The sequence below is a fragment of the Ixodes scapularis genome, unplaced genomic scaffold (genome assembly GCF_016920785.2).
Source record: "Ixodes scapularis isolate PalLabHiFi unplaced genomic scaffold, ASM1692078v2 PGA_scaffold4__175_contigs__length_147842914, whole genome shotgun sequence".
Taxonomy (NCBI): Eukaryota; Metazoa; Arthropoda; class Arachnida; order Ixodida; family Ixodidae; genus Ixodes; species Ixodes scapularis.
In genome coordinates this window covers 100,184,005-100,200,278 of record NW_024609879.1, presented here as the reverse complement: position 1 = coordinate 100,200,278, position 16,274 = coordinate 100,184,005, and the positions used below count along the sequence as shown (strand labels likewise).

At 46.7% G+C, this 16,274-nt stretch overlaps 1 protein-coding gene across 2 annotated transcripts in view; it reads left to right on the top strand.

The window, feature by feature from the left end:
• The window catches only part of LOC120842421 (pecanex-like protein 1), a 79,206-nt gene extending 70,266 nt beyond the window's left edge, over positions 1–8,940 (top strand). For both annotated transcript variants that reach the window (XM_042293261.1, XM_040213531.2), the window contains exons 39-42: positions 1,061–1,212; positions 1,879–2,232; positions 3,699–3,808; positions 6,351–8,940. In XM_042293261.1, the coding sequence (XP_042149195.1) occupies positions 1,061–1,212; positions 1,879–2,232; positions 3,699–3,808; positions 6,351–6,796 (1,062 nt within the window). In that variant the 3' untranslated portion in view covers positions 6,797–8,940. The remainder of the gene's footprint in view (positions 1–1,060; positions 1,213–1,878; positions 2,233–3,698; positions 3,809–6,350) is intronic.
• Positions 8,941–16,274: the final 7,334 nt, after the last annotated feature.

Here is a 16,274-nt window from a genome sequence, read left to right as displayed (position 1 = left end):
AATCGTCCGAGAGGTTGTTCTCGAGGTCATCCTAGAAGTCATCCTTGGGCTCGTCCTAGACATTGTCCTCGAGGTTGTCCTAGAAGTCATCCTTGGGGCTTGGGGTCGTCCTAGACATTGTCCTAGAAGTCACCTTTGAGGTCGTCCTAGACATCATCCTTGAGGTCATCCTAGACGTCGTAATCTAGGAGTCGTCCTTGAGGTCATCCAAGAAGTTGTCCTAGACGTCGTAAAGATAACAGTTTCGCTGGTCCTACATCTTTATGTGAAGTGGAAGGGCTCTAAATTTTTAAGTACTTTCTTTTGCTTTTTAGGCATCTTACTAGTACGTTGATATGCTGCCCAACTTTTTTTGTAAAACTTGTGCTAAAAAAAATGAAGAAAATTTTTTTGTTTGTTTTGTCTCGTTTTTTATGTTGAAATAACAACAAAGCTTTGGCTTTGCTTTCGTTTCACAGCACGAGTCAATGAAGGGGGAGTGTGCCCGGGACTTTATGTGGACAAACTTAGATGGGCATCTGACCGTAGTTACAAGGGAGTAAAGCCGAGAGCAAAACATGGCAGATCATAGGTACTGACATCGGTGGTCTTGAGAGAAAGAACAAGTGAGAGAGGGTGACAGAGGTGCTCATTAACCTTATCTACTTTCATACAATGCACAATACCATTGTTTTCCTGAATTGTAAGCTATAAAAGGGCTAGGTGCAGACCTTAGAGGTGATGTTTTGCTGCTTTTTTATGTATAATTCCCAGGAGAAAATCAGTCCACTTCCAGCTGGATTATGGAACTGGAAGGGAGGCAGTCCAGCTGGATTCTAGCTGGATTCCAGCTGGGTCCAGCTGGAATCCAGCTGGACTGCCTTATTTCCAGTTCCATAATCCAGCTGGAAGTGGAGTGATTTTCGCCTGGTATGTTAGGTCTCACCAATGAGGTGGGCTCATCAAAACCACTTGCTGGGACCTCTGACGTCTGCGTGTCTATGCCCTGCCGTTTCTAAAAGGCCGCAAGGTATGGAACCTTTCCCTCTAGAACATTATATTAACTCTAAGGTCTTTACAGGACCATTTCATGTCGACGGAGGAGTACGACGACCACACGGCGCTCTACGATGCCATCAGCAACTACGAGAAGAACCTGGTCATCTCGCACGAGGCGGACCCTGCCTGGCGCAACGCCGTCCTCTCCAGTGTTCCTTCCTTGCTGGCCCTCAGGTCAGAGACCTAACAATGAGCACCACATTGCATTTCACCACCTCGGCTACATCGCTTCGCCGCACAACAATTCTGTTGCTAGTTTGTTTAGAAAGCACAAAGTAAGGCCCATTTCAAACACTCACGTTTGTTTATCTCGTGACCGAGTTCTTGTGATCTCTTACCACGAGAGAGCACACTGGCATGTAACCCTGGAACTGCGTTTCACTAGGGTGAAGGTTTTAAGGGTATTTGTGAGATAAATTGTACATACTCTCTAGGAGAAATGGTTTATTAACATTGTCAAAAGATTTTTGAGCCAAGAAAGAAAGAAGATGCACAAAGAAATTAGGCAGTGTATGGAAATGCCCGGTGTTCCCCAGCTACACAACGGATACCGCCAGTGCATTCTTCCATTGCAAACTTTTCACAATGTCATAAACGGCCGTATCTTGCTGATAGTTTGCACATTTTATCTTGCAAGTACCGCAAAACCTTTGCTCTAGTGAAATGCGGTTCCAGGGCCACCTCATAGACGGTGCCGGCGTGCCAGTGTCTAATCTTGTTGGAAAGGATCGCGAGAACTCGGTCATAAGCAAACGCACCGTGCAAATGGGACGTCCGATTAGCAAAGCGGCTCCTTTCCGGGTTTTCACACGGACGTCGGCATCTCCCCCACGTTCGCAGGCATGTCTTCGACGACAGCTCGGACGACTACAAGATCATCATGCTGAACCGGCGGCACCTGAGCTTCCGGGTGATCAAGGTGAACCGAGAATGCGTGCGGGGCCTGTGGGCGGGGCAGCAGCAGGAGCTGGTGTACCTGCGCAACCGCAACCCCGAGCGGGGCAGCATCCAGAACGCCAAGCAGGCCCTGCGCAACATCATCAACTCGTCGTGCGACCAGCCCATCGGGTACCCCATCTACGTGTCCCCCCTGACCACCTCCTTCATGGAGACCTCCCAGCAGCTGTGCGGCCTCATCGGGGGGCCACTGAGCCTGTCCCGCTTCGGAGGTGCCCTCGTGGGCTTTTGGAACCGGTGAGAGCGACCCCTTCGGTTCCTTTGTGTCGTCCGGTCCGACTCGGCGTTAAATATTTGAAGTTTTTCTAAGCTTTACGATGAAACTGAAGAACCGCGGGCAAGCTGGTGAACTAACTACATAATGAAAAAATTAGACGTTCACAAATCTCTGTAATGCGAATTTAGAGTGCAGCTCTTGAGGAGGAGGAGGGGAGGGTATGTGCCTCCTCCTCTCCTCGTTCTTCATCCCCTCCTTTCCCCTTCTCCTCCAATTCAGTTTCCCCGCTAAATTTAGCAGGGAAAATGAGTCACATGACTTGGTGTCATGTCGCCTATGAACAAATTCAGTTTCTCCGCTAAATTTAGCGGGAAAATTGACGTTACGTCACCTCAACACCAATTCAATTTCCTGATAAATTTAGCGGGGAATTGAATTGGCGTTGAAATCACATGATGTCAATTTTTTCTCTAAATCTAGCGAAAAAATTTAATTTTTTTTCTAAATCTAGCAGAGAAACTGAATTTTCCTGCTAAATTTAGCAAGGAATCGAATTGGTGTTGAGGTCATGTGACATCAATTTTCCTGCTAAATCTAGTGGAGAACTGAATTTGTCTGCTAAATCTAGCAAAGAAACTGAATTTCCCTGCTAAATTTAGCAGGAAATTTAATTGGTGTTGAGGTCACGTGACATCAATTTTCCCGCCGACACTGCGAAACACTGAAATGGGCTCCTAGAGCTGCGCTCTAAAACCGAAGACCGGGAACAAGTAAAAAAACAGACGAGCACACACATTGTCTCAAAACGCAGCTACAAATCTTATTTCACGTCGTCACATTTATGTGATGATCCAACCTCCCCGGAGGTTACCAACTTGCTCGCAAAACGATAGCGAGGAACACGAGAAACAACATCCAACTGACCTCAAAACACAAGCATGACCAACGAAGAAATGGACCTTCACTACACTGACCTTTCACTGAACTAGAAGCTTATCTCGATTTTGATGGACCAAGCTCGGTAGGGAGGCAGAGACAGAAGGCATTTCTGCTTCCCCTTTGAATGCTTTAAAAAGCGTTTGCAGGTCATTCCCTAATCAGCAGGACAAATCTGGTAGCCAAAGAACCATTTGCATTGTTAGGGCCTGGTCACGCCTACGGTGCAGTGCTATATCAGCACTATAGACAAGGTGCTGACTTTCTGCTACATCAGTGCTGTTTCGATGCTGTGCTGCATGGGACCCGGTCTTCCCTGTTTACACACACAATGAAGCGACGAGTCGAAGCTGCCTCTAGCGCTGGTGCTGCACTTGCTTCATGCCATCTCAGCGTTGCACTTCGTGTATGAACCAGCCTTTGGTGTCAACCCTTGAAGAAAGAAAGGGTCAAAAAGCTTGGAGGAAAATTTCTGTTGGCCGGATATTTTGGGCTAACATCTTCTACAAGTATCCAGAGTGACTTGGAGTTTTCTATTGTTTCTTTGCAGGCTCAAGATACGTTGCGGCGAGGGCTGTTCCAGCGGTGGCACTGCCGTCCAAGAAGACACAATGTTTGACTACACCATGGCCGGCTCTCTGTCTGGGAGCATCTCAAGAGGTAGGGCAGCGTCTACCTTCCAATGGCAGGTGGTACTTACTTGGTTTTTGAGGCAAGCCTGATACATTTGACATAGTAATGTTCATACACTCCAGTCAGCTCCACACTTCTTCAGGCATTTGAAGGGTGTACAACAAACATATACCTTTAAGGAGTCTTTGGCAGGATAAATCAATAGCAACTCATGGTTGTATCAGCCTTTGGTTCCTAGATGACCTATATTACCACATGGTAAGCTTGGTTTAGCCGACCGCCTTATTCCACCAACTTTAAAGTGACTTGCCATGCTAGAAATTTTTGACTGTTTCGTAACCACGCCTATTCAGATCGATCACCGGTGATCTATGAATTCAATCATCAATTTCGATGCGTTAAAGTCGTTTCTCAGGCACCTAACGCCACCCAGTGGTTAGCCCAAGAAATGGACTTTCGGAATCAGTTTCGATTCCGTTGCTCTCACAGAGTTGTGCTTTTTGGTGAAAATTTTCTTGAACTGAAATGTGTGCATTGTAGCAAAAAGGGGCGTGGCCGTCACCCTCCACTGCGCGTCTGTCGCTCGTGACTATGCTGCACCAATATGAACTTTTTGTGATTAAATGACTCCCCTGTAAGACAAGGGACATAATTACGACATCGGATTTGCTATCTGACATTGTTGAGTGGGGATAATTAGCCAAAGAAGGTGCCAGCTGTTTGATAGTAAGCTTTGATTTCAAGCCCGAGAGGTTTTATTCTCCTACACCACATTTCTAAAGGTTCGCCCTATGTCCCTCATGCAGGACTGGCCATGGGTGAGTTTATAAAAGTTTGGGTTTCATTTCTTGGGTAAAATTCTTGGCAAGGGCCGCTGCAGGTGCTTATCATGTTTACTGTGCAGTGAACATCGTTACCATGCAGTCGTCGCCAGGCTTCACTGCGTCGCGAAAAAAGCATCCCACTCGGAATTATAGTGCACCCGCGCTTTATATTTGCGATGAGGGCTCAAACTACAAGTCCAAAGATGATAGCTCTTCATCAGATTCAAGCTCTGACAGCGACAATGTTTCGAGTCGGCCCGGAACGTCCTCAGCCATTCACCGTTGAGTTTTAGGACTTTGGGCGGTCTCCTTGCGGGTGGCAGGGCGTCTTCACTTGGTTAAGACGTCCTGCCACCCGCGGGTATGAAACTTCAGTACAGCCCAAGAAGGTTCCGCCCGGAGAAGATCTAGGCGCAGCGCTACGGAGCAGCGCAATGCAGTTTACAACTGCCCGAAAATTCTTTCTTCTCTTCGCCACAAAGGTAATAAAGACCATCTGTGACAACACAAGCAAATATGCGTGGATGCACGTTTCTGGTGCTCGTCCAGCAGCTGCTTGAGCTCAACGATGAAGACATTCTTCCATTTGACCTTGTACTAAAACAACTGCAGCACCATCCCCAGAAGATGCCGAAAAAATGAAACTGCAAAATGTGCAATGACAACCGCAAGGTTGAGCAAAAAGCAAATGTGTGCCAAAACTGGAAGGTGCACCTCTGCCTGACAAAAACCAGTAACTGCTTCATCGCATGGAACAAGCACCATGACAAGTTTTTCTTTTAGAGCGCAGCTCTTGGGCGCCCGTTTCCGCGTTTTGCGGCATCGCCATCGGCGTTGGCATAACTGCCCCACTAAATTTAGCGGGAAATTTAATTGGTGTCGTTGTCACGTCAATTTTCATGCTAAATCTGGCGGAGAAACTGAATTTGTTCAATGGGTGACGTGACACGAAGTTATGACATCATTTTCCCCGCTAAATTTAGTGGGGAAACTGAAGTGCTGTTGATGTTACGTGACATCGATTTCCCTGCTAAATTTAGCCGGGAAACTTAACCCGCTAAATTTAGTGGGGGAAATTTTCTAGCTACATTTAACGGGAAAATTTCCCTGCTAAATTTAGCGGGAAAATTTCCCCGTTATGTTTAGCTGGTTAATGAGAAGAAGGGGAGGGCACAAAGAGTCATACTTTCACCTCCTTCTCCTTAAGAGCTGTGCTCTAATTTCGCATTACAGAGATTTGTAAACGTTTCTTTTTTTTTTTTTTTTTGCATCTGAGAAACAGCTGTATGCAGTGTTTTCCCCCCAGAAAGTGTTTTTGGTTTATTTTTCTTTGAAATTTATACTATTTTGAATCCCTTTTTATGGGATTGTTTTTGTGCATACCAGGCTTTTCTATTTTTTTTTTTTTTCAACTAACCTTGAAAATGGCAATTTTTAAAATGTGTGTGTAAATTTAATGAAGCTTTTTGCTTTGCAACTTACATTTTTGGAAACAGCATTTAGTTGTCTGTAATTTGCTGTGCTGCAATATGTGCTAAACCATTATTTGTGGTGTGAAAAGATTATTTTTTTTCTGAGGCCTATAAAAAACAGTTATTTTCCCGTCGTAACGAAGGAGTTAAGGGCTTATATTCCAGCCCAAAGAAGGTCATCTGGAACACCCTAGAAAGGAACTGAGGATGAATGTACGCTACTAGGTGCCTTTTAAGGAGTTGGAGACATCTCTGCCGTCGCTCCTCATGCAGCTCGACGCAGTCACTCGAGTGGCTCTCACTCGGTGAGCCAATCGGCAACGGAAACTGGGAGCAGCAGCGGTAATGGAGGCTCAGGGGACCAGGGAAGCCGTAGCATGGGACGTGTCTCGGCCTCGAGCAGCATCGGCCGTGGAAGCACGGTCAGCAGTCTCGGCCGTAACAGCACCAGCTTCACCAGGACCTCGCTGAGCAACATTGCTGTGTCGTCGTCAGTGGTGTACAAGCCGACGCCGGTGGGAGGGGGCACCCTCCTTGGCATGACACCGCTGAGGCAGCAGCAGTGTCCCACGGAGTCTGCGGTTGTCGTGACGGCCAGTCCGTTTCTGGTAGAGGCCACTGGCGGTAGGAGGAATTCTTCTTCTGCGTCGGTGTATGCAAGTGGCGCCACGGCCGTCTGGGACTCAGCGGTGGTTTCTACCGAGAAGGTGAACATTTGAAGGTCGACATCTCTTGCGGCATGTCTCAGTGTCCTTGCAGATGTCTGCCTGTGAGGCTTTCCTTGGATGCCTGCCACACGGTCCTTGTGGAAGAGCCATGTGACTGGAAACTTCCATATTTCAACGAGGTTCCATGATGGCCCACAACAGAAACTGGATTGTTTGTTAGTAGGTGCTGGACATGTCTGGTGGCCTTGCAGATGCCTTCCTGCGAGGCTTTCCCTGGATGCCTGCCAGATGGTTCTTCTGAAAGTTCCATGTGACTGGAAAAACTCCAAGGCCACCAAGGTGCCTCCATTGTCCACGACCCATGGACCCTGGTCCATGGGTCGTAGTTAGAGGTTGCATAACTCGTGACCCAGGACAAACTGGCCCACGACCCATGCCCCATGGCCCACCACACAAACTGGATCATTCGTTAGTAAGTGCTGGTTACCTTGAGGCATCCCAGTAGACGTATGGGCAGTTTTGCACATCAGGTTTTGATTTCTTTTCCTAAATGGCACTTTGAGCATGCGGAATCTATTCAGTGTCCTGAAAGGTTTCTTGGAGACGTCCTTCATGGATGCCTCCCAGCAAGATCGGCCCTAAAGTCCTGGTTCTATTTGTGGAAATTCTTCAAGTATTCTTATTTGTCTGCCTAGAAGGTGCTTTTCAGTGCCCTAAGGAATATCAGTTTTCCATGTCTTAGTATATACGTGGAAAGGCCCTGTGGACTGTCCTTTCATAAGGTTTGCTTAAGAGCTCTCGAGTGCCCTCAAAACTATATTTAGATATCCTTCAAGAAGTGCTTAGGTCTCAAGGTAAATTATTCATCTTTGAACATTCTTTAGAAGTCTTGAAAGCTTGCCATGTCTGTCTAGTCTGTCCTCTTTATTCTGCCTGAGGTATCTCTTTCTGATGTCCTAGAAATATCCAGTGCAATTCTACTGCTAGTGTTTATCAAGCTTGGAGGTTATTTCCCTTTGTACAAAGATCAGGTTTGGAGAGTTGGAGGGAACAGAGATGCAGGCAGACCTTCTGAAACTGCCACTTGTAGTGTACCTGTACAGGAAATTCTCCTTGAAGGGACTTGCAGGGTGTATAGCATATAGTATGCAAGATGAGTAGTTTTCAGATTGTGAAGCTTCGGAACTATCCAGCAAAACGGTCAACTAGGTTAGTTAGTGCATGCTTAACCAGGTACCCTTTTGTGTTCCCAGTTTCTTTGGCACCGTCTATTTGTAGTCATGGAACATCTGCATTGGAGGTTACATACCTTGTGATTGTGAAAGGCAAATGGTCAGAAACTGTTCTTGGCAAGGTCCAGGCCTGTTTGACACCAAAATCCATGGCATTCAGTCATGTAGTCGGTTGCCCTTCATTCCCAGTGGCAGCACAGGCAAGGTCATATCATTTGTTGTGATGACAAGTGACTGCATCAATACACACCAGTCTTAGCATGTCTTTTCTGAGGATCAATAGGATAAGTGTGACTAGGAAACACTAGTCAGTCCAGGTACCTATATATAAGCGGAAGTTCTGAAACAAGCGAGTGCTAGATTTACAAAGCAGAAACACTAGATGAACATGACACGCAGAGCAAGGGGTCCATAACATTTTTCTCATTAAGTTAGGGTCTCTTCACCTGTCCTGTACATAGTGTAAAAAGTTGATTTCGGATTGTCTTTTCATCTCCAGAGTGTGATGTATGGATATTTTTGCTTGTAAATATATGGAGTTTTTTGGCCCAATGTGCTTAAAAATGAGTGTTAACAAGAGCATCTGAGGTCTTTATTTTGTGTGATTGTGGTGTATCCATGATACACCACAATCAGCCTAGTCTAAGGAGAACGAACCGGTATTATTGAATGTTTTTTTTTTTTTTTTTTTTCAGTTTATTCTTGGAGCATAATTGTATTGTGATGATGCTCTTCAAGTTGAAATCTGGAAAGGGCTTCGTTTGTTTGTACTACCATCTAAGCAGATTGCTCTTGTTTTTAATGGCACACGTTTGTATTTGTGTAAACCTTCCACCGGTATTTTAGCGGAGAAGTTGAAATATATTTCTGTCATTCTGCATTCATTGGTGCTTTGTTTAAGAGCCCAGGTGGCAATATTATGTGTCCTTTCTCTTTTTGTAATATAAAAATTCATCCACCGAGTTTGGTTTGTCATTTCCCTTTTGCGACACACACAAATTACTTATGTCATTCTGATCGGTAAAAACGCTAGCATTCAAAATAATAGTGTTTATTCACTTTCAACCACTTAACATAGCCAGCCAGAACACCCGCTCCCGCGAGGAAAAACGAAGAACTACATCGCTAGTGTGGACGCGTTGCAAACAAAACGAGCCAGCGGAGGGCCACTTGGAAGACAAGGCCTGCGCATGACGTCATCGTTGGTGGATCCCCGACCCGCGCCCAGCGGCAAACACGCTGAAGCTCGACGAGAGACTCCGCGACGCCAAGACGCGCCGTCTTGGCGTCGCTGCGTGCTAACGTCGCGTTCGTGAGACGCTGCAAGATGGGCTGTCGACGATACTGAGGCAAGCTAGGCCGTACTGCGAGGATTGTGACGTTAAGGGAGAAAGGTGCAGGCCTTGTTTTCTAGTGGTTTACGTTTTGCCAACTTAGCGGACGGTGGTCATGTGACCCTGTAAGGACGTATTCTATGTACGAGAAGTTTGTCAGGAAAGGCCAAAACAGGCTACAAATCTTTTTTTTTTTTAATTGATTTACGTAGTGCATTGGCGCGCTTGGAATATTTGAGGGCGCTGTTGCTCAGAACAAGCTCACATTGAAGAGGACATGAAACGAATTTTCGGATGAGATAAATGAGTTTAGATTGGGATTTTACTAGTAGCATATTGTTTAGTGGGCCAAAAGAAAGAAGATAGGAAATCAAAAACCAGATTTTCGGTACGAAAATTTGAAAACGTAGCTGGCTATTTCGTTCCTCCTTCCCTTCGAAAGCTCTCTGCCTTTTCAATGTGTCCATCCGCAATTCCCAAAGCACGACACCCGACCTCACTATGTTCCCTTCACCCCTAAGGTGACAGTGTGGTGGGAGCTACTCGCTTGCCGGACCAATCAGCCGCCTCCCTTTCATCAGAGTGAGGGAGCGTGATGACGTGGCAAAAGTGTGGTTGGTCCAAGAAGCAGGTAGCTTCCACAGCACTGTCAACTTTGGCGTGAACGAGGAAAGGGGGGGGGGGGGGGGGGGGGGGGGGGAGGGGAAGCAGCTTTTGTTTGAATTTCGAGCGACGGGCTAATCTTCTAGGGGGAGAATGGCAGTGTGAAGAGTACACAGACGAGGGTCGGTGCAAGAGGGGAGTTCCTCCTTTCCCTCTTCTTGAACTGTTTGGTACGCTGCGCGATTTGTGAGATGAGGTGGAAAACTAAGAAAGAAAAAGTTGAAAAATCGTTCATTATCCGCAGCTTCATAACCCCTCGTAAGATTATGACTTCAATCGTAACATTCTAGTTGCAACCTGAGACAGCAATTACCGCGAGAAAACTTGGACACACCTTACGAGCGGACCCCATGTTCATCGGCGGCGCAGCGTTCGGTGTGTGCTCCATTCACTAAATGTCCGAGCAGTCGAGAGGGCGGTGTTTGGGAAAAGTCTTTTCGGTTTACGTACGCAACTAGTGCAGCCCGAGATCGGGGTCATGTGGAAAGTGATGAAGCTTAATTGCAGCCGCACTTGCCGGATTCCGTGCAAGCTACATAGGTCCTCGGACGGTATTCGACGCTTTCTGTCGTTATGCTTGCACGCTATGACAGAGCAATGGTGTCCCGATGATCGGGGGACAGCCTCCATCGAAGCCCGTGGCTCTAATTAAGTTTGAGAGTTTAAAGCGGAGAAGAGAGTGCGAACGAAGGTCGGGTTAACGCGTGCACCCAAAACCGGCGAAGCCTCTCATCCGGGACTTTCACTCTTTCTAACGCACCAGCGAGGGGGAACGCGCCGGTAGCCCTTTCCCCTCTTCTCTCGCTCTCAAAATGGCGCTACCCACGATAAAACGGCAATTTGGAGCATCCGGCCTCCCGCACGCCATTCATGCCTTCCGCTGTGCTTTGGCTGCGCACGCGCGCTCGAGACGCTGAAGCGCTGTCGCGCTGGAGGCAGGGCAATAGCTCCTTCCCCTCGCCTTGACGTCACGGCGTGGTGGTAGCGTGTCGGGCGCACTTCCGGTCTGGGACTGGGCAGAAGTCACCATGCGGGACGTGCATTCCTGTGCTCTTTGGAAGAAACCTGCCTCGTCAAAACGCCGCGACTGGTACTGTGCCAAAAGAGTCGGGGAAAGGTTGGAAGGTCAGCTTTCATGTGTTTTCTGCCTGCTCGGTTCGTCCAAGAACGTAGATAGGGGCCGTGAGAAAGGAAAGCCAGACGCCGCCGGACCACGATTGCTTGTGCGGAGCACGTTGTGTTGAATTTAAGGATACTTGTGGTCGTCAGATTTATTTGTTTTGTTCCAATATGAACGCGGGAAAACCGCCAAGTTGTACGGACCACCTGCGGACTATGTTCAGTGCGTCTTCAACTTCAAACGGCTGCCTGATCGTTCGAACTGTCGTCTGCTCTCAAACGTTTCTGCTTGTTGTCTAAGACTTTTTAAGTTTGAAGGCTGGTTTGGGGTAAATAGGCTTGGTGTAAATAGTACATACAAACATATGTTGAGAATTGTTACCACTGGCCATCACTAACTTGTTATGTCTTATTCACATTTTTTTTTTTTTTTTTACACGATTGAACCGTTTACGAGAGCACCCAGATGCTTGCGAACCTGTGACGTCAGTAGAGTCGATTGCTGGGCTAGTTGGTTTTGGAATTTGGAATACATTTTAGCGCTCAAGAAACAGGGACAAAGAGGCGAGAAACACTGTGCTGTCTGTTTCTCGCCTCTTTGTCCCTGTTTTTTGAGCGCTAAAATGTATTCCAAATTCCTGTGACGTCGTCGGACAACCCGACGCAGACGAGTTTCTCGCTGCGACGCTTCTCCACATCACAGGCTTGTGTAGGGAGAAGTATCCTTCCAGGACGGGCGCGCACATCCTCCTGAAATAGCAGTACGCAAACATGCGTTATTATTTTCTTTTTTAAACAACAATGTACAAATTCGAAACACTGTTCACACAAATGGTTTTATACAATATCTTGGGATGCGGAACAAAGTTTGATAGCCGTGGACCAATCTAAAGGGGGGAGACTGGCCAGCTGGTGGTGCCACAGCCCCTCAAATATGTTAGGACGGCCACAATGGGAAAGCATATGACGTAACAGCCACGCATTGATCCGTCATATTTGATATCGTTAAAAACATATCAGTAATTGCAGTGCGCGTACTATCGCCCATTTTTATCGATTTTGTGCTCCTGTTGAGACAGGAACACAAAATGCGGTCGCGCGGTGGGCCACGGTGCCGATGACCATAGTAACGCCACTGGACCTGAGAGATCAGTTTGAGTATTGAGTTGGCGAAATTAACTTTTGGCGCAACGTTGGCGAAAATTTCTCGCATTTTGACTAGACGTAGCGGGATGTAGCATGGTAGGCCCTTTGGTGCAAATGGCGCTACAGTCACTGATTTTTTTTTTTTTTTCGGCTTTCGGGATTATATTTTTTTCGGCTTTCAGGATTAGTGAAGATAAATATATGGTTCGAATCAGAAACGTGTTGAGCTTCATCGAAAACCACTAAATCAGTAAATATGCGAAAGATTTGGGTCGGGTGGGAAGCGCGGTTTTGCGGGGTGGCCGAGTGGGCTAACACTTCTCAGCTCGATGATTGCAGCGAAAGTTTCTGCAGCGACCCCTGCCCCACCCCTGCCCAGTTCGATCTGGATGAGTTTCGTACTGGCATGCGTTCGCGTAGTAACTACTGCGTGATGCGCGTTAAAAACCCCAGGTTAGCGATTGTACTGCACTTGCTAAATTTCTCATCTACAGCTAAGAGACCGCGGTCACCCGTTGAGGCGTACCAACATCAAGGTCGCATAAACATACAAGCAACTTATTTTTTTTTTCGTTTTGTTTATGCTGTTTAGAGTGCCGTCCGACGGCACTCTTGTATGCTTTCTTATGTAGCAGCATGCTTTCTTTTGTATCTTTACGCCTGCGCTATGCAGGTTTGCGATCTTCTCCAGTTTGCCGAAGTGGCACTCTCTTCAATGTCGCGATTACGATTAGAAATAAATTCGAGTGTAAATCTCACGTTCTTGAGTGGCGTCTACAGCCTCTGCAAAATACAAACAAAAAAAAGAACCTAAGGCACGTGTATTGAACCTAAAAATCATGAGCCATTCCACTCTGCGTAGGTGGACGACCAGCGAAGCTGCTTAGCACACGACACAGACGTGACACAGAATTTTGAACCAAGGTACGAACACATTTATTGTCTTGATCGGTGATCATCGTGACGAAAGGATGCACACACACATTGATTTGATGCGTTCTCCGCCTCGCGACGTTCGTCGTCTTCTCTGGTTTGCCGCATGGCGTTTGGCGTTTTGTGGTGTTCGCCGCCCGCCGCCGCCGCTGACCTTCACGTTGCCGTTCCCGCCGTTGCTCTTCGTAGGCGCGTTGCTCTTTGGGAGTCCGGACTATACGCGTCCTCCCCATTATGGTGAGGTGAAATAGACCTATTGCTAAATTACCCAAGCATCAAGAAGAAGGCATGCGGAATGGTGTTTCACGCGCCGCAGGTGCTGGCGTCTGGAGCAGGAACTGTTCACAAGCAAAAGCCTAAAACAAATGGCATCTTGCGCGCGCGTTCGTCAACGCTTTATTTTGGTTATTTACTTCGATTCATTTATACGGGGAAGGCGTGCTCGTGCGGCGGTGCGAGCGTAGAGGTTTTGGTCACGCACTCGAAAAACTCACGGAACCCTAGCCATAAACAGCTTCGCTGTAATATTTGTGAGACCATAGAGTACTAGCCAGCCATCATTCTTTGGTTTTCAGATATTATTTGTTATGATGAAAGTTTCATGGAATCTGAGTATACACATAATTGGCAAATTTAACACAAAAGAGTACACCGAAAATAGGCATACGAATTTCGGCCGCAAAGTGCGAAAAGCAAGACATTCTTCACTAAAGGACGGCATTCGAATGCGGGCGTAATGTGCCGTCGGACGGCACACTAAACATTGCAAACACTTGTTCTCCCACCTGCACTAGCTGATTTTTACGTCGACAAACCGGCCTTCCATGGCGTGTATTTAAAGGCTACTGCGTGAATCAGGTTGAGACTCTTGGCAGTCCTATACTGCAGACCAAAGTTCAAGGAGACGGAAGTTACCTATAGTGTCAAGGCAGACAAACTTCCTGTCCGTAAAAAGGATCATGCAACCCTTTGTTTTAGTAATCTGCCACCCACAACACGAACGCCGCCACACGTGCGAAACCGCCGACTTAACTCGCAGTAAACCCTATCGCCCGGCTTCCGGGAGAGCCGGGGGGAAAGTGCATAAAAAATGGATATTCAAATACGAGGTCAGATGTCAAGCGAAGAGAGCCTAGGCTGACCAAACGTCGCGTGTGATTACGCGGCAGCTGGTTGCTATTTGTCCAAGTCCTCGCCGACGCGGCGTGCCGTGAAAACCCGCGGGCCAAACAACATTCGTTGACACAAGTAGATTTGTCCTTTTCTCTCCTCTGGGTGATCACGCGGTAGACTTATTTTCCTTTCTTTCTCTCTCTTCCCGCTTGTTTCTTTTTCTTTTCTGCGTCACTCACTTGATGATTGTACTTCTTTATATCCAGTCTCGTTATCCGGTTCAGGTATATGTATAGTCTTTCACGGTAGAATTGTTTGCTTGAAAGTTGAGTCGCGCTTGACGCTAATGAGCGAAGATCTACGTAAATATGATCTACCATGTAGAATTGTACATGGTAGATCATATTTACGTAGATAAATATCTGCGTAAATTGTCGATGTCTGTGGTGGCAAACAGCTTGCCAGTGACCTAGCTATTCGGACACTGGCCAACCGTCGGCCGATCGACTTTTTGGTGCTCCGTGGGAATTTTGTTTTTGAAGATTAGACAACTTTTGACTTTGTAAAGAGAAGAGCAAAACGCAAGCGAGATGACTTCCAACATTAAAACGTTTGGGTAAAGAAATACAATGTTCGTTTCATACAAAAAATTCAAATTTAACTTCTTTTTTTTTTTTTAACTGCTCGTAAATACCTCGGACTTGTGCTGTCTTCTGACCTTGTTAAGCAATCTCTCTTTATGTAGGTCTTACGGGGACAATCTGTGGGTTACAAACTAACCGTAAACATTTTATACTACTACGAGAGTCCTTAGAGCAGAATCGGCGCCATTATTTATGGTAGGTTCTTATTAAATTGGATGCAATATGAACAATAAAGAATGACTCTTATGGATCACGATTACTCTTGCTAAGTTGACACGCAAATGAGTTGTATACTATACCATCCTTTACGCCTGTAGATATATGCTCAGCTTTCTATAGTTGAACCTTCACGTTTGACCTTGAGTCGTCGCAGGTTGAATTGTTTACTTCATTCTTATCAATGTAGATAGGTCCCGTCATGTTTATTATAAAATCGTTCTAAAGAGTCAGATTACAGCGATACGTTTCTACGGTTGTCTAGAGTCCAAACATCGACAGGAAACCGTTCCCAAAGTAGTTTTAAGCCGCCGTTATCATCAGCACGAGGTCTTCGAAATAATTTGCATTCCTTACTGCCTCTTTTTTTTTTCTTCCGGCAACCTTCTCACCAACGTCTCACTAATAGGAGAACAAGAGCCATGCACTGGAAGAGCCTTTTTGATAACAAGCGATAACGTCGCCCCCCATAATCTAGCCCAATATATGAGGCCGCCATAAAAGTGGACTGTTGCCTGCTGACGTTCGTTACTTTGGACACCCGTCTGTTTCTGTCTAGGCCTGCAACATCCGTGGGCCACCCACGAGCAACATCTGGTTCCTTGTGTACCTTGAGACAGGTGACGCCAGCGGGCCGGGCTGTGGTCAGGGACTGGCCATCGACGTCTACAGCCTGCGTCAAAGGAGTCTTGAAATATCTGTCCTCAGCAAAGTGGTTCTTCCGCTGCCGAATTTGTGAACCGTTGCTTGGCTTCGTTTTCGGAAAGCTATGGTCTCCTGGTCCAGATTGAACGTATGTTCGAGCGGACGATTCACAAGTGCCGGCTGAACTGGAGGCGGACGCTGAAGTTGGCAAGTGGCCATGTGAAGAAACAAAAAAAAAAAAAGAAAAGGTTTTGTTGTACGTCACTGAAGAGGACCTTGCTTGCGTTCATTGTAAGAGGCACTGTGTCATACCATGGCTTCGGTTCTGCTCGTCATGGCTGTCGGCACCATGCTGCTTTCATGGTTATGGACAGAGGCACAAGATCCGGGATCCGAAGTCTTGCAACAAGGTAGGTTCTTTGCGAGTTAGCTCGCAGTTTCTTTTATTTCACAATGCATCCAGCCTGATTCATGGCTGACACGG